At 39.4% G+C, this 26,079-nt stretch overlaps 1 protein-coding gene across 4 annotated transcripts; it reads right to left on the bottom strand.

Moving 5' to 3' along the window:
• Positions 1–8,739: 8,739 nt before the first annotated feature.
• Positions 8,740–12,591, bottom strand: LOC147902510 (uncharacterized). 4 transcript variants are annotated; one of them, XM_087373553.1, is made up of 3 exons: positions 11,897–12,591; positions 11,605–11,859; positions 8,740–11,542 (listed from the first exon to the last, which is right to left on the bottom strand). In XM_087373553.1, the coding sequence occupies exon 3, from the start codon at positions 11,511–11,513 to the stop codon at positions 8,889–8,891; it is 2,625 nt and encodes an 874-aa protein (XP_087229679.1). In that variant the 5' UTR covers positions 11,514–11,542; positions 11,605–11,859; positions 11,897–12,591; the 3' UTR covers positions 8,740–8,888. The 4 variants fall into 4 exon arrangements, with proteins under 4 accessions (XP_087229679.1, XP_087229676.1, XP_087229678.1 ...); XM_087373550.1 differs by having other exon boundaries at positions 8,740–11,631; XM_087373552.1 differs by having other exon boundaries at positions 8,740–11,859.
• Between the last annotated feature and the right edge of the window lie 13,488 nt (positions 12,592–26,079).

Raw genomic sequence — 26,079 nt, forward strand, 5'->3', positions numbered from 1 at the left:
AAAGAGAAATATGATGTAACCTTCAACACCCTCCCCTCATGCATTAAGCCGCATTCTTAGTATCTTTATTTACTATTTAAGTATTTCAAAATTGAATCTACAATTACTGGATAGAAAGTAGCACTATTGAAATACTTCCCCCTTGGTAATATAATGCATGGCAAATTGCTTTTTGCACTATGTAACACAAGACAAGCCTTACATCATAATTCATTTATCCTACTTTAAAAAACACATCCTCTAACCAATATTACACTGTGTGCTTGTCCACTATTTATCCACAAGGAGCTACTATAGGTTTTCACAAAGCACATTAATGATAATTAAAAAAATAAAACACAACTTCCGCTTGTCATTAGCCTTTACAAATTTCCACAACATGTTTCACCAACTTATATAATGAAAATATATAAACCTATTAGCTACAAAACTAGGTGAAATAAATAAATATAATTATTAGGCAGAAGCTCTAGTATTATTCGACTACTTATCCCCTTAGTAATGCAATGTACAATGGAATGAAAAACAACTCATACTTACTGTCGAAGAATCCAAAATTTTACAACACACTCAACAAACTCATCCAACAGCACGTACATCTACATACTTCAACATCTTCATTATCTTAACATTCCTATACTTAACAATAATTAACTGCATTTTCTACTTACAAATCAAAGCATCCCATGAACTATAATAACAAAATAACATGGACATATCTTCATGACTTAATATCTTACTTTCACAAACATATCACGAACCTTTCAACATTCACATGGACATGTAAAGTCATGGAGATGGCAAGCAAATACAAATTTGATGAAAAGAGCACCGACCCAAAGTTTATAGAACTATATTCACAGAACAAGTGCATGTTCATATGCATACCTTATATGTTGGAATTCCATATCATGCTAGAAGCATTAAGGAAAACAAAATTCTTACAATGTATAAAGTTTTTGCAAATGCCTAGTTTTCAACATACGTAATGGGGTCGGCAATTCTTCAAATCTAACCTCTTCAAAGGACTTTACCCAAACTTCAGTTCCATTACCCAATACTTAGAAGCTTTTTCAAATAAAAATTATTGCTATTGCATTCAAGACTTATTCTTACAACACGTTTCTTCCAAACGTTCGGACTCGAGTTCAAAATACTATCATTCACAAAGTGAAATTAACAACAACCCTTCTAAAACAGCACAACTCACATGAAAGCCACAGAAACTAAAATTTGTCACTCATAGTGCTATGCTCTCTTAGATGAGACATTATTGATGCTTATGCCCATGGACGGTGTTTATGCTTGAGGCATTTGGCTCTTATTGGCATTGGGTTTGCCATTGTTTTGTCATTTCAGGTTGACATTTTCTTTTGGGCCAAATTTGCTCATATGGATGCATAGTATATGCACATATATTGAGCCTTTGAGCCTTGCAAAAGGATAAGAAAAAGAATGCAAATCGATGTGCAAATAACAAGGAAGAGAGTCCAAGGGAGGACAAAGGAAACATGAAGATCGAGGAGATTAATGCAATCACTAATGATAGTTACAGTGACATTCTCTTCATGTCTAGTCTTCCCGCAGACTTGCTTACCACACTCATTTATCTTTATGAACAATTACAATTAATTGTATTTGACGAGATCTCATTAGTGGGAAGGCGAACTTTAGATTTTATCAACCTATGTACAAGAACCTTCAAAAGAAATCACACTCAATACTTTGGAAATGTCGATGTCATGTGTTGTGGATATTTATATCAAGACAAACTAGTGAAAGACAGCTGGATATTCAAACCAGAGAAAGACTCACTATAAACAATTGTGAACACATGTTGGCTAACAAAACCACGATGTTATGAACTCCAAAAAACAATGCAATTGATTCATAGAAGCACTGAATTCTTTCAGGAAATGTATGCATACCACTGAACAAATACAATACATCAACCAACATTGCCTTCGTGAGCCACCACAAGACCATACTTTCCCTCATCTTTACTATACTAACCTTGAAAGAAACCAACATAATGACAAAGTTTTCCATGCAATATCGGGTAAAGAATACAATATCCTTAAATCGACTCATTCACAAACAATAGTCATATTTCCTCTAAAATACTACAAAATCCTAAAGCAACAGATAGACTACAAACAACAATACAAATTAAAGAAGCAATCTTAGTTGAACTATGTGCGAAAACATTAATCAACAAGATGGATTAATAAATAGTGCAAATGGTGTTTTCATGGGCATGTCCACATATAAGAATAACGACATTGTATGGCTCTAATTTTAAAACCCATGAATAGGAAATGAAACTCGACAAAACAACTTCCATGCATACACAACATCCACCAATCGTGATGGATGCCAATATTTTGAGATACAAGAGAAATACAAATTGGCCCTTCTAAAGCAAACCTCCTCACTCGACAATAATTTTTTATCCAAGCAGCTACTGCTAGAACAATCCACAGAGCACAAGGTCTAACAATGGACAAAATGGCTTCCTCACTAGTAGGAATTCAAGCACATGACTTGCATACACAACACTTTCACGCGTAAGAAACATAGAAAACCCTTATCTACTTCAACCACTTCGAGAACAACATTTCCTTGTAGATAGAGATGTGCATAATGAGATGCAAAGGATGACAACTCAATCGAAATGGGAAACCTTATAATAAAATCCACCAAAACAATGACACAACTATCCTAATCCAATCTTTAAACACTAGGTCAGTACAAAAATACAAACATGACATACAAGCCAGTGCACAGAATCTCTTATGAACTCTGATATTATTTGTTTTCAAGAAAATAGGACCGAAGACTTTGAACCATTCTCACACCGAATTTCCAATACATAAATAATCGCTCCACTTACTACACAAAACAATTTCCACAACTAATGCGATAGACAATGTCATTTTCATAGGAGACTTCAACATTGACATGCTTCAACAAACAAAAGCATCAAAAACATTACATGACATTATGAGCAGTTACAGCGCCACACTACAATGTCATCACATCACAACTATATACAGAACACAACTAGACCATATTTGGACTAACATACCTCCCATAAATAACAACTTTGGATCTACATATGCGTATTGGATAGATCATTCTATAGCCTACATACATACATAGCAAAAGACATTATTCCACCAAGCATTCTTCACTACTTAAGACCAAACGATATTAAAAATGGGAGAAAAAAAAGTATTTCACAACTTGTACACCTACATTTACAACTTCAGCACATGCAAACATTCTCTACTTCAGCAAACGCGACATCATATCTCGAGGAGAAATGAAGCACGCTTCTTCCTTGTACTCACCATATAAAAAACATAGTAAAACACCTAACAAATTAAGTATAATTGGAATATATAAAATTGGTTTTCATTGTGTCGATCAAGTCATTTAAAATAATTCACTGAGTTTCATAAATGCATTGAATTACTTACATACTTATCGGTTGTGAATCCTTCCTTATTACTTTACTTAAACCAATAGTACATCAAACTTTATATACTCTATACACAAACGACTATGTAAGCCCACGTGCTTTCCTAGAGTTACCTATTGCAAAGTCTTCCAATAGAACTGCGTTTTTAATGTTACAAAAAATGTTTCCTCTTTATTGATCCGACATCCCTGCGTTAGCAACGTCCCGAAATTCTATTTATAACTCTCTAAATTTGAGACAACAAAATCTCCCCCTCCCCTATCTAAACACAAACCATGTCAATATGTACAACATAAATTTTACATACTACTCAAGAGCAGTTCTTTCCATTGCAAAATTCAAAAAAAAGAAAACATAGTCCACCAATAACACACACATGAAAAGACATCCATTCACCATTAAACTCACAACAACGAAACCTTCCCTCAAACATAAAATACAAAAGGATTTTCTTAAAGCAAGGCCTCAGTGGATTCTCCACCTTTTTTTACATACTCCCTAGAAGGGTCACATGCTGGCAAGAAGAAGTCATGTATCTTGGCATACTATCATTCTTCTTTCCTTTAGTCTACCAAACTTCCTCTCCATATCACATCCAAATCAAATCTATTGAAATTAAATCTCCATTGAATGTCGTCAAAATACGATCACTCTCATACCAAATATCAATCCCTAGGTGGAAAAAATGGTGTCCACTCCATATCTAGCACCACCGATAAAGAAAGAAGAAAGGTTAAACTACATATGATTATATTTTTCTTATCATACTATACATCATGCAGAATGGTTGAAACATAGAATAAGAGCCAATTGAAGACTCCCTAGGTGGCAAAGATGGTGTCTGCTCCATATTTACCAACAAAGAAAAGAGAAAGGTCTTAACTTTATATGATTATACTTTTCTTATCATACTATATTTCATGCAGCATGGTTGAAACATAGAAGCCAACCTTCATTATCGTCCTTCTTCTCTTTACCTTGTGGTTTTAACCTTCCTGGAGTAACTTGACCCTTGGAAGGTCCATCATTCGTTTTGTTGGTAGAATATCGCACATAAAGATCACATTCACATGTAAGTACATTACCACCTTAAAAATCCAATCACGAAGGACAATTGGTCAGCTCCCGCTATGAGCAACCACACAAGATACATCGATGAAGCAGATAACGAAATCTTTGTCCAACCCTTGCAATGTCATGGTAGCTCATCTATCTTGCATTCATTCTTTAAGTAATTGAGATATCTACCTCATTGTCAATTAAAGATTCAACTATTACCTTTTATGCACAAATCAGTGATCTCTTGGTAGATTATAAATAAAGATTACTATAAACAATAAATGAAGTGTTTACCTGAAAATGACCCGATGGCTGTCTGATCAAGTTTTGTCTCCTTGGCATCCATATTTTCTTCCTTTCCAACACCTTTCAATTCACTTGACTCTCTTATCTCTAAAGATGTGAACATAAATTTTCCTCCCTCCAATTTGATGTCAGTGTAAATAGATACCCAATGTTTGCCAATATCTCCTCAAGCACAACAATGGCATGGTTTTCTATGTTTTCTGAGAATATCTCTTGAGCTAACCATCATTATTTTGCAAGAAGAAAATGCATCAAAAAATGAATTCAACATAATCAACAATTTGAGTGCATAACAATTATAAATATTGAATCAGTCTTGAGCTTACCCTTTGTATGGAATATCAGCATACCTGGCATGTGATACATACTTTGCACAATTGTGCTAGCCTCCAATAAAGACAAATATTGAATTTTCTTCTCTACTGCTAGTGGAGCAAGGCCAATACTCTTGAGAAAAACTTTGATACATCTCCCAACTATGAGTCAAGACAACTAAGGACTTACAACCCATAAGTAAGAAAAACAAACTTCAAATAAGGCTAATAAATCAACAAAAGAGTCAGTATCATCTCCACCTATCAAGTTCATGTACATATGTAGAAGTTGCTTCAGTTCCAGTTGGAACTCCCATCTCCAATCTATCCTCACCATGATCCCCCTCCTCAGTGTCAACGCAAACCAGAGGCTTCCTCTTACCTACTCTTTTCTTTGGAGGAGATGACTCAGAGGCATTTTCTTTACCTCTTCCTCTTGTCTTAGAGGGAGCAGATGTCCATTTGCATAAAAGTTTTCATAAAGTTTACAAAACTTGAGTTTTATTTTGAGTAAATCCAATTCATAACACAAACACCAAGTTGTGCAAGTGAAAGATACACACATATCTTGATAGACATCTTTAATAACAATTCGTTGTCCTTATTTTAGCAGGAACAAAACTTTTTTTGAACCTTGAAGGAGCTCCATGTTAGGAAAAATATTAGACGTATGAATTGATTAGGAAGATCAAGAGTGTCTATCCATGAGAACAATTTAGATGCTTCGCTATATAAGGATGCTAATTGTGGAAACAAGGAATGTTCATCCATGAGCACCCATAAATTTGAGCGTGTGTTGAATGCTAAGAAATATTAGCTACCTCTATGGGCTTATTCTTTGAGCTCTTAGTGTTGTGGGGCTTATGCTCAACCTATCACTCTAAAATACTTAGTTTGTACGATTTTGTAAACCATAATCCAACCTGTGTGGATATAAGAGGAATTCTTAGCAAATTTGTGATCCAAGTCGTGATGGAACAATGTGCCAAAGATGCTAAGGTCAAGCCTATAATAAGATGATGATAACAATCGGTTAAGAATAGCTAAAAGGACTTACACGTTTGATCTATCATGTAGGATACGGTGCCAAATTCCACAAGTGACTTTATAAGGGTGGCATGTGAGTGCAAATGTATGCAACTATCCTAAATCCATAAGAAAGATCACTCTACAAGTGAATCGTTGATGTAATGAACTACCCACACTACTACAATAGTGAGGTGGTATGCTAGATGTATGAATGTGAACACCAATGAAGATCCAAGGGGACTTCAAGACATTACAACATTGGCTCAATTATGCACATTACACCTTACTTGGATCCAATGATCACCGTCTTCTCCGATTAACAAACCATTCCTCAGCATGAGGACATATAAGCATTAGTGCATTCTCGTTGTAGTGTAGTAGACACTCAATGGACATTATTAAGTCTAGCCATAAAGCAACTTGGGAAACATCAACGTTTCAACCTGCACTTATGGATGTCGGATATAGTCCATACTTGCTACAGATTAGTGGTTGGATCCAACATTGCTATTAAGGATACAAAACTTAATTACCTTCTCCCTAAAAATTTCAATCACATTCATATAATCCCTTTTCTTTAGGCTACTGCAACTACCACCACCACGTGGTCATCATCCTCCATCTATATGTCCATATTCTTTTCCTTGTTTTTCCTTAGAATAAGAGGAGCAAGCATAAGGTGTCCTTCCTTTATGGTCAATCATGGGGGTATGTAATTCACCACAACTATCAACCATATTGATCATGAAGTTTCTCCTCTTAGTGAAAAACAAGGAAATATGCATGTCCAACCATGCAAATAGTAGCTAATCCACGTCAAAGTTTAAGAGCACATGGATCTTACTCATGTTAAGTCCTATGAAAATATCATATCTATCGAACACATATGCTATAAGCCCACCGATGCATATTTATAGCACTTACACATGATGCCAAGTCAAAAATAAAGAAATATGCATGTTAGGCACTTTTTTAATACTTTTACATGATGCTACATGAGAAATAAGAAAATATGCATGTTAGGCATATTTTTAACACTTATACAAGATGCTAGGTAAAAAACAAGGAAATATATATACCTAAACATGAAAATGATATCCAATCCATATCAAACTTTGTAAGCACATGTATCTTACTCACATTAAGGCCTTTGAATAGTATCATACACATCAAACACATACATATGTGCATCTATTCTATGCATTTAGGGGAGGTTTAGATTATTCGTACTAGGACGCTTGAAGAATTTTGGTTCGTTGGATTTTTTATATATAATAAACAGCATTGGTTGCATGTCTTGCATGCGAACAACTACCATTTCATTTCTCCCCCTATTTAGATCCTCTGCTGTGATCCATTTCCTTTGCACAAACTTTGCCCCCCTTGCATCATGTTTACATTTGATGTAATTCTCGTTTAGAGTGGTTTAGCTTGTGACATATTGAAGCAAGGTCATATTCGAGGTCACAATGTGTGTATGCACATCTTGTTCTTTTGAGGTTGTTTTCGACTCCTCACCCCCACTTGCTTATGTGATGAAACTGGTGGAGCAATCACTGCGGACATGTATCTTCAAGAGTAGAATCAGCATAAAAATAGAGGCACTTAACCAAAAACTTAAATGACAAAAAGCAAGGTACTGCGAGATCTTCTATCGAAAGAATGACATGGTGAGATCTAGTTTCATGAGGTGGACGGAAGACCACTGATGGACCTTGCCTCAACTGTGTTTGAAGCAAATCTACTTATTGTAGTATATATATACTAAACTCTCACCATCTCTGTCGATTTGCACTTTTGTCATTGTCACCTCACAACTTCCTATTCGTAGCTTGCCAGAAGTTTTACACTAGTATTACTTAAACACATATGGTAGAAGCCCACAGATGCATATCACTTATACATGATGCATGGTGAAAAACAAGGAAACAAGTTTACCTTCTCGGAATGTAAATCATGGCTAAGACATTTCTACGCTTACAGCTTATTTTCTTCCTCTAATAAAGGTTTACATACTAGCCTTTCCTAATATTGAGAATGTCACCTTGAGAAACACAATGAGTAATGAATGGGCTTTGAGATATCTTTGAGATTTGAAGGAAGAGTTCACTGAGACTTTGACAAAGAAACTAGTCGTTTATGGTAACCATTGCAAAAGACCTGGTCTGTCACTACTGGCAACAATTTGGACCTGCTTGTACCCTTTATAAAAATCAAACCATTCAATGAATAATTGAATGAGCTGCACAAGTATTCCATGGCGCAGGCTCGACTAATAAGCAGACATAATAACCTTTAACAAGAAATTCAGATGACATGCAGGGTGAATTTGACTGAGTTTCAGCTTGATGACCTAGCTATTGTTAACATGCATCTAGTTTTGTTAAAGACTCTTGTCAAGAAATGCTATTACAATCAATAAGGCATTGGGCAAATGACAGTGCCCTGAAACAGTAGTACCATTCTAACAGTGCCCTGATGCAGAGGAAGTAGGAGCTCATGCTTTGCAGTCGCATGACTATTCCGTACAACCCATAAAAAATATTGTAAATGAGACAGAAGAGATATTTACCCAGCACATCATCCTCCCGAGCTCATCTGCATAAGGTTGTCCCATTTATCATCGTGACCATCCAAACGTCTCCTAGATTTTTTTAATGTCTTTTAAAGACTTTGATTTCCCTTTCTTGTAGCTGCTACGGTATTAAGGTTACTTGCTCTTCATTTAGTGAATGACTGAGAATGAATTGTGCATCTAAAAACTTGGCCACAAAAGCCCATAGTCTGTACACGTCTTCAAAGTTGGTAACCAAACCTAGGGCTGCTGTCACGACTCTGAGCCTTGGTGACTTTCCAGTCCAGCTTTTGGTGGATGGGCTATCTCCTGTATTCTCCAACTCGGCTTCCACAAGACCCTGCAAATTGGAACAGCTCTCTGAGAGCTGAATGTGACATAGCAAAGCCGTTCCCAGTGAGATATTGTTTTTGTCTGCAAGCTGCTGCACTAGGATCGGTCTTAGCAGAACCCCATCCCTGTCCATTAAGTTAAATGCCAAAGAGGCACCTCTGTCATACTTCACCTTCGGCCCATAGATATGCACCAAGGGCACAAACTTGTTAGAAACTAGGTGCTGAAGTTTCAGCAATGAGCTGATGAGCCAATTTATGAGAAACCTTAATCTGTCATTAGTTTTGTTTAACCCAAGAGTATCTGCATGATTAAGACCCCTGCAGAAGATCTCAGGTTCTCTTCTGGCTATTGATGCATCATCTGCCATTCCAAACTCACTGCTCTCTTCATCTTCCTGGTAAAGTGACGAGGAAAATTCAAGATCTTCACGACTGCCAGCATAAAATGAAGATCCGTCGCTGTGTGCAAGAGAGAAATCTCGTCTGGTGTCCTGAGCAATCAATGGTTGTGAAAATGCTCCCGCACCCACAAATGTACCTGCATCACGTCCTATCTCATAACTGTGGTAAGCCAAAAACGATCTTTTTTGTGATGTGATGTTGCTGTCGTGCAGGGAAGCCACATCCAGTCCCCCCTTTGTAGATGCCAGAGCCCCTTCAGGGCTATAACTCAATTCTATCTCAGATGGCTCTCTCTGTTTACAAGATGCCTCTCCAAGCTCAGAGCAATGGAATGACTCTCCATCCTTTTTGCCATTCAAGCCAACTGCTTCCGAAATTTCAAACGTTGCCTCACTCCCACCATCATAGCTCTGGTCTCCACCTTCTATCAGACTCTCCTCCAAAACTGACCTTGGGGTAATGGGCGTTTTTCCTTTTCCCGATTCGTGTTTTAGTTCCTTCTCCGAAGGCTCCTGCAGAGCATATTTCAAGCCCGATGATGAGGAGGGGGAGGCTTCTTTGCAATCATCCCTACTGTCACTCCCAGTTACTGTGACAGCACAATCCTCATCAACGAACTGGGCACCCAAACTGTCATCTATATGATCAGGATGGGAGAGAGGGGATTGATGATGCCTGAAGAAGGAAGTGATGGGGCCTGAAAACGCTATTTCCCCATACCCATCCTTCCGCTTCCTGCTCAAGGTCATCGTTTCAAACGCTTCTTCAATTTCGAAATATTTCTGTCCTTCTCCAGCTGTGGGAGCCTCCGAGAAAACGCTCGGAGAAGACACGTCTGCCACTGGAATAAGCCTCACCATTCCAGCCCCCGTTCCAGCTGGAGACTGCCGGAGACTATCGATCGAGGAATTCTTGATGAAAAGACACCCGAACCCTGTAGGATCGGAACCAAACACCTTGTAGAAGGAGGTGACGATGAAGTCCGGCCGAAAAAGCGAGAGACCCAGGGAGTCCATGTCTTTGGGGCCGAGCGCAGAGGCGTCCAAGAGCACATGCCAATCATTGTCCTGCGCCAGAGACATCCACTGGTACGAATACTTGGTGCCAGTGACGCGGGACTGGACCGGGAAGACGAACAACCCCTGGCCGCCGCAAGCGGTTTTCGTCCGTTCCACGATTTGGGCTTTGAGATCGGAAGCGCAGACAGCGAGGGAGGGCCATTTGAAGGAAGCGGAGAGGGAAGGGGCACCGTGGAGGAGGGCGACGTCGTGCATGCAGGAGAGGGCGTGGCTATGGTGGTCGTACATGGAGAGCAAGGGGTGGGAGGGGGAGAAAGGGAAGGAATGGGCGAGGAGGAGGAAGGCGGAGGAGCGAGAGGAAGTGAAGAGGAGGGAGTAATCATCGGGGGAGAGGTTAAGGAAGCGCATGATACGGAGGCGGATGTCGGATTCGAGGGTACCAAGGACGGCGCCATAGCTGAGGAATCCATGGAGGTGGTCGGGGATGGAGATGGAGGAGGAGGAGGGGAGGAGAGAAAAGGAGGAGGAGGAGGCGTCGAGGATTTGTTGGAGGTGCGAGAAGAGGCCATAGCCACTGTAATTCAAGCAAACTCGAGAGTTTTTGTGTTGAAGTTCGTAGTATTCTTCTGCTCTGATATCATCTACTACCGTCGTTTCGAGATACTGTGGATGAAGCTGAATGAAATGCAAGAATGCTTTTTCCAAGCATGGGACGCCATAGCTGCTCGTGATCACCTCGTCTTCCTCGTCTTCTTCCTGCGCTGCTCTTCCTCGTCTGCAGATGCTCCCAATCAATCGCCCAGAACCTCGCGTATGCTTCCTCCTCCTCCTCTTGTTGTTGTTGTTGTTGTTGTTGTTGTAGATGTTGTTGTTGTCGTCGTCGTCGTCGTCGTCGTCGTCGTTGTTGTTCCTGTTGCTGTTGTTCTTCTCTCCACCTTCGATCTCCTCCTCCCTCCCCTTCCTCCTCCCCACCTTCTGCACCCTTACCATCCTCCCCACGCACCACCCTCCTCCTCCTCCTCCTCCTTCCCCCCTGCTTTCCCGCTCCTTCCGCCTCCTCCTGCTTCTCGTCCTCCTCGACATCTTGTGTATACGGCGCAAAAAGGCCCTGCACCATCCATCAATGCCTCATAAATGCTCCCATTCTTTTGCATCCTACCGTGCGACACGACTCGACGCACACCATGACACACTCATCCATTTCTCTCTGGCAACATGCTTGCTTTAAATTGGCGCTCAGAGAGTACTTTGTGCAGACGAGGGACGCACGCACCATTTTGCATCGATGATCGCAGGAAAGGAAAGACGACGAAGCAGAGCAGAGACTATATCTCACCTGATGAAATCCACTTGCAGCGAGAAATATATCTCACCTGATGAAATCCACTTGCAGCGAGAAACCCATCGGCGCATTAACTCCCTCTGCCGCTCTGGTTCTTCGACGTGGAAGAGGCTTTTCTCTCACATCGAAACATCCTCGGCGCTTCGTTGTCTTCTTCAAACGATCCTAGGCTCTAACAACCGTCTATTACCCAACGTCCAATCCTCCTCAGTCGGACTCCAACTCTATATTATCCCGCCGCGAAAAGGACGCCCTTCCTCGATCCATGTGGACAACTCCAATCGCTGCATTGGCAAGTGGTTGTAGTGGGAACGACTCGGTCGTTCGTCGAATCCAAGGCAAAGAAAACTGCGCCGCTCCAGTGGTCGCTGGCCCCCTAAAACTCGGACGAAAAGGACTGCTCCGCATCGCGCCGAAAACAAAACTATTCTGTAAAGCTGGCCACACGGAATTTCAACTTCAATCCGTGACGGACCGCTGACAGCGAGGGGGACGAGGCAAAGCACGGATTCGCAGGCATGCGAGGGAGCAGGAGCAAAATATGGGCATGGCGGATGCGTCCAGGCTGCAGCAACTGGTTAAAAAAAAAGGCGAAGGGAATCGGAGGGGGAGACCGAGGAAGAAGGCACGTCAATTGGAAGAGTGGACACTGCAGAAGCGTGGAAAAGAAGGGGAGAAGTGCAAAGGACGCGAATCCCAAGCTTGGATGATCGTGATGAGAGGAAATTCTCGGGTAGAACTGATGAGAAGTAGTCGGGACTCGGCTTCATCAGAGCTTTGAAGCTTGCAAATCCGCCACCTTGGGGAAGACGACGGCGTACATTATACGTATTCGTATCATGGCTTCATTCGTATACCGTATTTTCTCTATCTCGTATATGGCGGGGTTGGTTAATTGGGTTGGGTAAACCACTTTCCTCCCAGTATAAGGCCTATATAGACTCATGACATATGGGTGGGGTGAATGGGCAATGGGTTACCGGCTTCCAGCAAGGACCCACTCAACATGCCCCTCGACATCAGGCCCAATTTTAGTAGGACCCGAACAAGCTCTCTCCATCAGTCCCCTACTTTGGTTTTCTTTCGGGACCCGTCAATAGACACAAGGCCCAAAGTAGGATTTTGAAACAAGTTCTCCCTCTCAGTTCTCTACTCTTGATTTTCTTTCAGGACCCCACTCAACATGGCCATCGGCACACGCCCCAATACTCATCCACCTTCCCCAACTTGAACCAGTGTTCACGAGAATTCTCTATTGAGAATTTTGCAAAGCCTTTGAAATTCAAATATTTGAAGAAATTGGTAGGTATTCTCACCCCCCCCTTCGCAAAAAGCGAAAAATTTATAGGTATTTTATCCCTAGAGATGGCTCACATCCCCCCCCCCACAAAAGCAAAAAGTTTAGCAAGTTAAAATGAACATTCTGCAATTCACATTACATTAAACTTGAGTTTCTTATGAACACTGCTTGAAACCACAATCGTTGCAGTTTCCCAACTATCAAAGGCCCAAGGGCGTGTGAAGGTGGTGGCTAGAACTAGCAATGAGCATTAAATTATGATGTGGTAAGTGCAAGATCAGAAGAATATATGCGGCAAGCAAAGAGGAGATGGTTGCGATTAGAGTAGCATCTAAGCAATCGATTGAGCCCTTAAAACATTTGTGAATTGTACCTTACCATGCAACCATTACCCACCTACCCCTAAGAATAACCACAAGTTCAGTGCTTGCGTTGAAGTCCAAGTGTTAGAGGATTGGCACATCCCTTATTTGAGGCAAGGATGATTTGGGGTCCATCATTACTTTCTCTTACATAAGCATGTCAAATCCTCCGAAAGGTTGATGCTTGCAACTTGATAAAGAATGGTATGTGATAATTATGACTAGGCAATTAAGCCACCACTTAATGGTGCAAGTAGGACATCTTTTAACGTACTATATAAAACATTTCTAACCCAACCTTAATATGGTTAAGTTGATATGGAGATCTAGAGTGGTTAATTGGTGATATCATGGTTTTTTGTAACTCTACTCTATCAGTTAGGCTATCCTCACCAATCATTCCATCTAAGGCTGTTATTTCTAAAATAAAAAAAGATATATGTGTTTACAAAGCTAGCGAATCTCCCTAGCCTACTCCATAGTCTTTCTCTTTTGACGAGAAACGTGAATAATAAAACCTTATTGTTTGTCATAGCCCATTATTGCCTAAGATTAGGCATGCTAGCATTTCCTTTTAGATATTATTTTGTAAGTTTGAAGCTCCTTAAGGGACCTTTGATATTATAGATGCAATTGGAGACCTCTAATAGGAATGGGCAACTAGTCAATAAGTTGGGGGTTGTTCCCATTGGAGTCCCATTGCGAGTGACTCCTTGCTACAACTATGTCAAATGTAACTAAAGTTGCAATACATGTTATTTTTGTAGGAACTTTCCAATGTACATTGGAAACAATAATATGTTAATGCCTATGACAAACATGAATCTGACAATGGGACACCAAATAAATCATTCAAACCTAAAAAGACTTTTTGACATGTCCAATTTGTTGTCATCATTGTTATGCCCTTTATTTTAGTCATCATCTTTTTCGCACATGTCCTTACCAAGTCTACTTTTTCCATACTTTTCCAGCAATAGTGTCACTCATCTAGACTTTCCCACCTACCTTTATTGTACTCACCCCCAAGAAACGGTTCCACTTGTATAGCCTATTTTGTGCCCACCAACCTCCCTACTTCCTTTGCATGGTCGACCTCATTATGAGCATAGGTAGGTAATTGTACTACTATTGGAATTTTCTCTTTAGAAATAGACATTATTAGGATGCAAATTCTTATATTTTAGATTTATGTAAAAAGAAATTATTCATGTAAAGTTGATTATACATGATTTGTGTTCTCACACCTAGATATTTTATGTGAGGATTTGAATTAAGCTAGATTTGAAAGGGCTCCACCAATTTAAACAAGTACTCTCTTTGTAATAAAAACTCATATATGCATATTTATGTCCAAAACATTTGAGGTTAGGAGATTTTAAAAAAGTTAGGCGTTAAAGATCTTCTGCTAATTTAGGCTTGTAACCCCTTTTAATAGGAGTTTAATAGAATCTCATATATGAATGACCAAGCTTCAATACTCCCTTTTTTCTATTTTTCTATCATCTAAGTAGTAGTTTTTATCCAATGCTGATATTCCCATTGCCTACTAATTCACATTATAAATATTTTTCTTCTCAAATCAAGATTCACTTTGTTGAAAATAACTATACCATGATATCTTTCACCCGTTAAGGGATTACTTTCATGTTTTGTCAATTCTTGTTCACACATTTACCCTATGTTTATAAAATTTTGAAAATTGCACCAAATCAATTTGTATTCCCAATCTTAATTGAGATGCAAGTTGGGGAATTTGAGAAGTATGTGCCTTCTTGTTGGTGGTCAAAGTGTCCTATTAGCACCTACCCTACCACATGTACGGAAGCTCCTTCAAGCTTCAAAAAAAGTTTTGTTCCTGCTAAAATAAGGACAACGAATTGTTATTAAAATAATTTAAAGATGTCTATCAAGATATGTGTGTATTGTTCACTTGCACAACTTGGTGTTTGTGTTATGAATTGGATTTACTCAAATTAAAACTCAAGTTCTGTAAACTTTTATGCAAATGGACATATGCTCCCTCTAAGACAAGAAGAAGAGGCAAAGAAAATGCCTCTGAGTCATTTCCTCCAAAGAAAAGAGGGGGTAAGAGGAAGCCTCTAGTTTGCATTAACACTGAGGAGGGGGATCATGGTGAGGATAGATTGGAGATGGGAGCTCCAACTAGAACTGAAGCAACTTCTACATATGTACATGATCTTGATAGGTGGAGATGATACTGACTCTTTGTTGATTTACTAGCCTTAATTGAAGTTTGTTTTTCTCACTCTAAGTTTATGGGTTGTAAGTCCTTGGTTGTCTTAACCCATAGCTGGGAGATATATCAAAGTTTTTCTCAAGAGTATTGGCCTTGCTCCCCTAGTAGTAGAGAAGAAAATTCAATACTTGTCTTTATTGGAGGCTAGCACAATTGTGCAAAGTATGTATCACATGCTAGGTGCTGATATTCCATTCCATACAAAGGGTAAGCTCAAGACTTATTCAATAATTATAATTGTTCTGCACTCAAAATGTTGATTATGTTGAATTCATTTTTTGATGCATTTTCTTCTTGCAAATTAATGATGGTTAGCTCAAGAGATATTCTCAGAAAACATAGAAAACCATGCCATTGCTATGCTTGAGGAGATATTAGCAAACATTGGGTAGCTATTTATATGGACATTAAATTGGAGGGAGGAAACTTTATGTTCACATCTTTAGAGATAAGAGAGTCAAGTGAATTGAAAGGTGTTGGAAAGGAAGAAAATATGGATGCCAAGGAGACAAAACTTGATCAGCATTAGGGAAAAAGGGAACTCATTTTGGGGCCCTGTAAGAAATTCACTATTTTTTGATTTATTTCTCTCCTAAAAGACCTCAAAAATAGTAAAATACGGAAACGTGGCTCAGATTTGTCAGTAAGGACTACAGAACTGTCAATTCAAAAAGGAATAAGATAATCTTTTGTCTGACTAACACGATTTTGTATTAAATATCCTCTTAGATTTTTTTTTGTTTACCAAAGATTCCACATCTCTTTGGCCGACGTGTGCAGGTCTTTCATTAAGAGTCCATCACTGAACTTAGTGATTGCAAGTTTTCAAAATATTCACATGGATACCGCCACACTTCCACGATTCATGTTACAAAACGACTATGAGATTGAAAAACAAACTTCGCAACCTGAGGAGCACAAAAAATGGCCGATACTAGTGAGTCACTATCTGAGAAGAAGCGATTACACCATCTTCACATCGACTTGGAAGAACAATATGCTCCAGCACAAAAAAGACGAAAGGATACGGTGCTGAATGCTCAACAGCGGGAAAATATGAGAAGAGAAGGGCTTCAACATATTGACTTATGGTGCGATGGAAGCATATATCCAAAATGTCAAGTAAAAAACTCTACACCTCCATTTGTCAATCCCACCACATTACTGAGGTTTGCCGGCGATGGACAAAATGGACTTCTTGGTTATATTTCAGCGCAGTCTGCATTTGCGGAAACGTATAAAATGATGTACCTACAAGAAAAGGGGGCCAAGATGGAGGAGATAGCCATTCGTGCAAAATTGGAGCAGCAGTTGCAGAATGAAATTGAGGGGCATTCAAAGAGTAAAAAAGAGTTGACAAGAGCAAGAAAGAAGAGAACCGTGCTTGGAGAGAGACAACGTAGCAGGAAGATTAAAAACATTGCAAATTTGAAGGCTGGGACTGGTGGATGCAAGCGACGAATTCAGGAAGCAAGGTTAGATTGAAATTTATCATTTTGTATACTCAAAAAGGCTCTCTTCCAGACTATATCTATTTCGTTGATTGTCGCAAAATAAGAATTGAGGTGCTGAATAATATAGTCATATTGTGTTGTTATTACAGGAAATTATTGGAGCCTGCAAAAGAAAATATGGACCCGAACCTTCTTCCTGTTAAACAAATGAAAGGATTGCTTTCTTGCGGTGTAGCAAAAGGTTTGATTGAGGAAAAAAAATACAAAACAGTCAAACGCAATGTTGTAGAGGACTTTGTATCCAATAATCAAGTTGATGGCACTATAATCCAAGAGGCTCTTGATGTTAGTGGAGTTAGCAGGAAGGGATATAGTTCGATTTTCCATGCGATATCCTCAACTTTGAAAGATCAAAGGATTAAACGAGTTTTACTGCCAAATCCAGCAACCGTGTGGAGGATAAGAGGTCATTTGAATGAAAGTATAGATGAATTTATTGGGCAATATATCCATATTGAAGAAATATTTCATGGTGTTAAAGGAACCACTGTGTATGATCCTTGGAACAATATATTTTTAGATCTGCAACAACTTCAAAAAAGAATGGTCGAGTTTTATGGAATAACATTTGAGGAGTGCAAAGGCATTTTGAAATTTGTTCTCAAACTGGATGAGTGTGAGGTTGTAAAGGAAAAGAAAATGGAAAGAGTTACTATTACATTGATGAATGGAGCGATTGATACATCATTGACTGAAGCGAGTTCGAAGTATTTTAGTGTGCAGTCAGAGAAACACATATGGTGGTTAGGCTCGTTCCAGGTATGATCATGGGTTGTTTTATACTTGATTTTGGTCATTGTTTTCAAATCTGATATAGTAATACTTTTGTTTTCTATAATCTCGCAGGTGAAGACCGAAGACCATGAAACACTAGATTGGGTGTTTCACCACACGGAAATACCAACAATAATCAAAAGACAAGTGCAAGGCGAGAATCTCCATGTTGCAGGAAAAGGTGATTTTCAAGTAGAGTGGCACATGGCCGGGAATCTTAAAACACTTAAGTGCATGTATAACATTAGTAAAGGAGGCAACTCAAAGTCTCCTTGTCTTTACTGCAAAGAATCAGCTCAAGTAATGGATTCAAAATGGTGGAAGAGAGCACCTAATAGAGATAAAGTTGACCCTGACTTCAAGGCCATTCTGGACATTCCACTATGAAATGTTCACATCTGCACATTGCATGGTCTATGTCGAATTATTGAGAAATTGGTATTTTTATATATTGGATTTGCTTGGAAACTCCGTCCCGAAAAAAATAGAAAGGATGCTCTTCAAGCATTGGAAAAAGTGTTATCCGATATAGGTCTGCATGGAGGAGATGTTCAAATCACAAAGGATTTTAAAAAGTCTACCAATGGCAAGGAGGTACCAATCAAGCCCTCTATTGGTGGTGTTAAGGCAAGAAGATTCTTGTCTCGACCCAAACACAGTAAGCAAGTAAGGCAAGGTAGAGCAGTTTCAAAGATTAATTATGGATTGTGGAAGCAAGTCCATAATGCTGTGAAAGATCATGAGGCAGATGGGGAAGCACGAAATAGGAAGGCAGAGGTGTGGAGGTCTCTTGATCAACTCTTCATGTTCTGTGACAAAGTAACATGGACAAAGAGTGATTACAAGAACTTTGAGGAGGCAATTAAACATTTTGGAAAGTCAATGAAAGACGCGTGGACAACCTGCAATATAACTCACTACATGGTAAGGTTATGTCTTTTTCTTTTACTTAAGTGTGATCTTCTTTTTTTTTATTACTTACTATGCATTCTTATGTCTTACAGCATATCATATACAACCACCTTCCCTATTTTGTCAAAAAGTATGGATGCCCAGCTATTTGGTCTACCCAAGGCATGGAGAAGTCTCACTACATGGCACGTAATGCATTTTTTAGACACACACAACACTATGGAGGGAGTCAGAAGGTGAATAGTCTGAAGGAAGTCTTCCAATGGTTTTACCGAGGCATACTACAGAGGCTGCATGCTAAAAGAAAAGTTGCTAGCTCCAAAATCAAGCTTGCTTTTCTTCTAGCCCAAAAGCAAAGACGAAGACAAGCTCTAGACAATTCAATTGCAGCAGAGAGACATAGACAATGGAGGGAATCGAAGATATTTAGAAACCATAAATGGACAAGTAAACATGAATAGGACTCATTTGTAACTTATTGGTGTTATGTCCACATGTTTTCAAACTCATTCAATAGAAATTTTTTTAGTGGAACAAGTGACTCTTGGTGTTATGCATGAAAAAAATTTCAATGTGAAACATATGATCTGAACTTAATACAATTTGTTTACAATTTCAATATATTGTTCATTTAATATTTAACGACACCACTCTATGTAAATGTACAAATCATTTCATCATCAACTTATTAATCATTTATACAAGATCATACCAGATATCAAAGACTTTATACAAATCAGTTCAAATTTAATATAATGTTTGTGCTATATTCGTCGATGACTAAATCCTATTTCTCCCAGGGCCTGCCGATCGGAACTCTCTTTTTGATCTTGATTGGAGTCTTTTTCTTCTTTATTGGCTTGATGTCGACTGTCTCTTTATCCTTTTCTTCAGCTCTCTCCACCTGTTCCTCTTCTTGGACTGTGTGGCCTGATGCAATCATGGGTGGCTCTCGAAACCTTACGAGCTGGTGTTTTCCATAGCCCTCCAGATATTTGGGGTCCTTAACACCACATGCTAATGCATAAGAAGTGTAAGACAAAAAGTAAGCAGCCCTAGAGGCCTGCTTATTCACATAATCTCCAAATATATCTATGGCAGACAACCTCTCTATCAAAATGATCTTTTCCTTTTGCCATGAAAGAGCATGTCCACCTAAAGCCCTGGACAAACATTTTAGGAAGTAAACAATGGCTTCTCCATTGTTACTCAACTGCCTATGGTAAATCAAGATCTTGGCACTGCCTAGATCATGAATATAATGAGCTAGGCCTGACATTTTGCGAAACCCAACCTGCCTGCTTCCACTTGATCTCTGGAGGAATGTGTCATCCTCAATTTGTAGCTGCAACATATCAAAGGATTGGAGTGAGACAATACACAACCTACAAAACTAAAGTTAAGCAGAAGCCAAAGTATATGATTTGAAGTACCTTCTCATTTTCATCAGCAACAAGCAGTTCATCTTTCCAAAGATTTATCCCTCTCCCTTCTTGTCCAGCCTCTTCTCTAGTCTTTTCTGTGTATAGTGCTGAGAGATTCATAGCTTCCTGTGTGAGCTGGAAGGCAGCTTCATCTGGCTCTTGGAACTTTTCTGCCTCTTTGAAACAAAATGAAAGGGCCTCTACAGGATCAAACATTGTTTCCAAAGCCAGTAGTGAATGGTCATCCTCTATGCCAACCTCCTTGTCAAGCCTTGAAGCCTGGGCAATAAGGGAAATGGCATAGTCTTCCCTCAAATCAAACATCCACTCTATATCATGGAGGAAAACATAATCCTTTCCACCAATCAACACACCTGGAAGCATGGGCACTGCATAGTTGCTGCTCTGAACATCAAAATCTTCAACTGGCTCTGCTCCCCTCAGAGTTTTTTTCCTCAGTTGAACAAGGTCAAGAGCAGCCACTTGCAGCCCCTCATCCTGAAGGTTGATATCTTCTTCTTGCTCTGCCATTTCTGTGACCAAAGAAACATCCTCCTTTTCAGAAGCTTCAGATGTGTCTTCTTCTTCTATTTCCTGCCCTTGTTCATCGAAAGACTCCTGACTGAAGACAATGTACATAAGAAATGCCATGCTCTCCTCCAGCACTCTGCACTTTCTGGTGTGCAAAGTACAGTTGAATTTATAGTGATCAGGCAGGCTGTCAAATCTTCTGTTCACATGGTACCTCAGCCTGTCATTGGAGACAATATGATTAAGGTGCACAAAAACCTTTTCTCCTCCCAAAATTCTTCCTGCCTCTGTCAGTTCTTTGAAGGCATCCCAATAATCTGAAAGAAAATCTTTGTGCTGCTCCAGTACAGAGCTCATTGTGAACTCCATGTTGAAAATACTGTGGTATATATGGAAGTTACTCTGAGCCTTGCATTTGTGAAGAAACTCAAATAGGAGCAAATCTGGAGAACTGTCCTTTTCTGGTTCCATTTGTTTTTTGATGGAAGAATCAGCACTCTGCTCCAGCCTCTTCTTTTTGCCTGTTCAAAAACTTATATACTATGAATTCTATATGCTGACATATGCAATCAGTGAATGCATTGTATATCACCAGATAATTCCTTCATGACATCTCATCACTCACCTGGTGATTGCTGTGGTCTAATAATAGCAGCAGAAAAGTCCAGCTTCCTCTTGAAAGGTGGGGCCTGGGAGCCAGCTGTTCCAAAATAAAAACATTTCTCATCATCAAGGAAGATTTCCACAGGGCTAAAGATAGCAAATTAATGAGGTAGAAGTGAGAAACAAATAATACACAGGAATTTGCAGCAAAATGTGATATGGGCTGTTTAGAGAATTGTAAACCACTCTCCTCGCATTTTGTTGCAAATTCTCAAATTCTGTTCATGTGCATGTCAAATCAAGCACTTGGTTCATCTCAGTGATTCCTGGACACTATGATCTCATATGTAAGAGAAATAATGGAATGAGTGAAACTATTCATGAGGAATGTGTCAACAACAGGAATTTGCAGCAAAATGCGATATGGGCTGTTTAGAGAACTATAAACCACTCTCCTCGCATTTTGTTGCAAATTCTCAAGTTCTGTTCATGTGCATGTCAAATCAAGCACTTGGTTCATCTCAGTGATTCCTGGACACTATGATCTCATATGCAAGAGAAATAATGGAATGAGTGAAACTTTTCATGAGCAAGGAGTCCACAACAGGAATTTGCAGCAAAATGCGATATGGGCTGTTTAGAGAATTATAAACCACTCTCCTCGCATTTTGTTGCAAATTTCTTGTTTCTATTCATATCAACCTACAATCTAATTTATGGGTGATTTACCACATTCTTGAACAGTATTAATTGAAAATGTAAGAAGAAGGATGGAGCTGAGTGAAGACATTGGGACATCAAAAATCCAATGGATGGAAGAAATAAATGTTGAAAAACATTGAAACCAAACTAGAACTCTGACCTTTTTTTTCCTTTTCCATGCTGATTGAGTTGCACTGGTAAATCTCCTGCTCTTTCTCTAGCTTGAACTTTGCACTCTAGGTAACCTGGAGATCTGGCAGTACTGTCTTCAGGCAGGTTGCAGTCTGGATGGAGTGTGCTGGGTAGGAAAGGATCAGAGAGAAAGGATCAGGAGAGAGTCGTGGCAGGGATGAAAGATTGGAATCCAGGGGAGGGAAAAGTGGTTGTGGTATTGATGATGAAATCATGAATGGCACAAGTTCCAAGGAATAAAGTGTACTTTCACACGTGCCAAATTTCAAACTCCAAGAGATCTGGGTCCCATCCACACGTGTGAAAAACGACTAGATTCCACACGTGTGGGATTTAGTGATTCTTTAATTCTATTTGCACTTCTTTGTGGTATCCTGTTTTAGAACTCTTGCCCTCCAAGCTCTGCTCTCTTGCCTCCCTACCTCCATACTCTGCAGCATCAGCATCTTGTCCAGCAGCACAGAATGATCCTCAGCACAGATTACTCCTCAGCAGCACAGCACATTCACAGATAGATTCCAAGTCAGTAATAATGGGTTCTCCCCTTAGTCTCTGCAATCTTTTTTCCTAAAATAGAAAAAATACATCCTGTATGGAAATGCATAGACTCAAACCAAGACAGAGAAATCACTGTAGGAATGCAGATCTTCAAGTGTGATATTTGCATGTGATCTTCTTGCATAACCTCCATTCATACTGTATTTGGTTGGAGAAACATAGAAATCACTGTAGGAGTGCACCAGCATGTCATTTAAAAAATTTGCAGCAAAATGCGATGTGGACCTGTTTGAAATTCCAAACTGTTCATATCGCATTTTATTGCAAATTTCTCTATTTGGCTTCTTCCACCCCTGTGATTGCCTTCTCTTTGTTAGAACATGTTCTGGTTTTTTGACTTCCATAGCTGTAATCTTCTTGCATAAACTCCATTCATACTGTATTTGGCTGGAGAGACAAAGAAATCACTGTAGAAGTTCACCAGCATGTCATTTCAGAAATTTGCAGCAAAATGCGATGTGGACCTGTTTGAAATTCCAAACTGCTCATATCGCATTTTATTGCAAATTTCTCTATTTGGCTTCTTCCACCCCTGTGATTGCCTTTTCTTTGTGAGAACATGTTCTGGTTTTGTGACTCCCCTTAGTCTCTGCAATCTTCTTGCCTAAAATAGAAAAATTACATCCTGTATGGAAATGCATAGGCTCAAACCAAGACAGAGAAATCACTGTAGGAATGCAGATCTTCATGTGTTTTATTTGCATGTGATCTTCTTGCATAACCTCCATTCATACTGTATTTGGTTGGAGAAACATAGAAATCACTGTAGGAGTGCACCAGCATTTCATTTAAAAAATTTGCAGCAAAATGCGATGTGGACCTGTTTGAAATTCCAAACTGCTCATATCGCATTTTATTGCAAATTTCTCTATTTGGCTTCTTCCACCCCTGTGATTGCCTTTTCTTTGTTAGAACATGTTCTTCATGTCTGTGATCTCTTTCCAATCCTTTGTATGCAGTTTTCAGAGTGATGGCAAGAACCAAATCAACTGGAAGGCAAGTTGGCAAAGGACCAGGTCTTGCAGCAACAGCATCTGGGACAGGTTCCAAGAAATTTGGTGTGCCTCCAAAGGGAAGAGCTTCACATGGCAGGAAGGGTAAGCCAATGAGCTTGCTCAAGCAAAAGGCCAAAAGATTGAATAAGGGTGCAGGTGTGCTAAGGGAGATAAGGAGGCAATAGAAAGCCATAGGTTTTGCAATACCCAAAGCACCCTTTCAAAGACTGGTGAGAGAAATTTGTGACAGTTGGAACCTTGGGTTCAGGTGGAATAGAACTGCCATTCTTTCCTTGCAGGAAATGGCAGAGGATTACCTGGAAAAATATTTTGAGGATGCAATGCTTGTAGCAGCCCATGCTCACAGGGTGACTTTGATGGCCAAAGATCCATGTGTGTTAGCTTTGTCCAGCAACTGATAAAAATGATCAGTAAAAAATATACCCGATTGAGCTAGCTCTGTTGCACATCGACCTTGGTATTGTTGTTCTCCTATCGATCCATGCAGAACATCTATAAATCCCAGAATACAATCGATGTTTTGCCATGTCTCATACGATGAAGGATATAAATCTGAAATAAAACAACACAAGAATGTCAATAAGTTAAGAGAGAAAGCTTCATCTTAAAAATCCATACACCTCATGAAGAAAAAAACCACAATAGAAAAATATACAATTAGGCCTGTGTTGCGGAATATTTTTTGGATAGTCTCGCAAGACAAGTTCTTTATGCATGTACACGTGCTGAATCAAAACTTCTTTCACGGATATCTTCCCTTTGGTGATTTTAAAATCTCGTACTCTTCCCTTCCACGATGCCAAGAAAATGTTTTTTGTCTGGGGTCTTTTTCTTTTGCTAGGTTGCATGAGCACCCATGCTCCTTTCAAAACACTAAGCCTTTCCCAAGTTCCTTCTGTTTTGACTGTACTTGAATTCTCTACCGACGAAATAGAAGAAGCAGGTCGACGGGGTAAGGATGTTTGGTATAATTCTGCCTTCGTAGCATTATCATCCACAGAGCGTCTTCCACAAGAACGGCCGTGGTTTTGGTTCACCATGGAGATTTTCTGAATCTGTAACAATAGCAAAGTAATGTAACTAAGATAACAATTTGAAGTTTCAAGAAAGAGAAAGTGGGCAAACGACGATTGACGAGAAACATCTTACTCTACGCCAAACAAGATCAAGGGAGCAGTTTTGGAAAAGAAAGGCTGTTGCACAATGAGGCAATGGTGTAGAATGGTAGACCTTTCGCACGAAAGGCGGCACAACATTTGAAAATTCAAAGGAAGGTGGAAGCGGGAAGGATCTTGTCAGATAAAATGTCAGTTTAGATTCTATCTTCTTGTCCAAAGATCTTTTAAGAATAAAAAACCAATCTCCTCATTAATGTAGCACGCTTGTACTTACATAAAGTATTGTTTCTTTTTTCTATTTTCTCTTATTTTCGTGAATTTTCAACGTTACGTTGGCCTTCTATTGATTGGTTGAGAGCTTATTTTTCCAAACCGTAAAAGGCCCCAAAATGAGCTCCCTTTTTTCCTAATGGCAGCCCATCGGGTCGTTTTCAGGTAAACACTTTATATATTGTTTACAGTAATCTCCATTTATAATCTACCAAGAGATCACTTATTTGTGCATAAAAGGTAATAGTTTCTTTCATTGACAATGAGGTAGATATCTCAATTCCTTAAATAATGAAGGCAAGATAGATGAGCTGCCATGACATTGCAAGGGTTGGACAAAGATTTCGTTACCAGCTTCATCGATGTATCTTATGTCCATGCATGGCTACTCATAGTGGGAGCTGACCAATTTTCCTTCGTGATTGGATTTTTTAGGTGGTAATGTACTTACATGTGAATGCGATCTTTATGTGCGATATTCTACCAAAAAAACGAATGATGAACCTTCCAAGAGTCAAGTTAATCCATGAAGGTTGAAACCACAAGGTAAAGAGAAGAAGGACGATAATGAAGGTTGGCTTCTATGTTTCAACCATGCTGCATGAAGTATAGTATGATAAGAAAAGGATAGTCATATGAAGTTTAGACCTTTCTCTTTTCTTTGTTGGTAGATATGGA

The sequence above is a fragment of the Dipteris shenzhenensis genome, chromosome 4 (assembly GCF_047967505.1).
Source record: "Dipteris shenzhenensis isolate YYH24624 ecotype China chromosome 4, Dip_SZ_1.0, whole genome shotgun sequence".
In the NCBI taxonomy this organism is placed as follows: Eukaryota; Viridiplantae; Streptophyta; class Polypodiopsida; order Gleicheniales; family Dipteridaceae; genus Dipteris; species Dipteris shenzhenensis.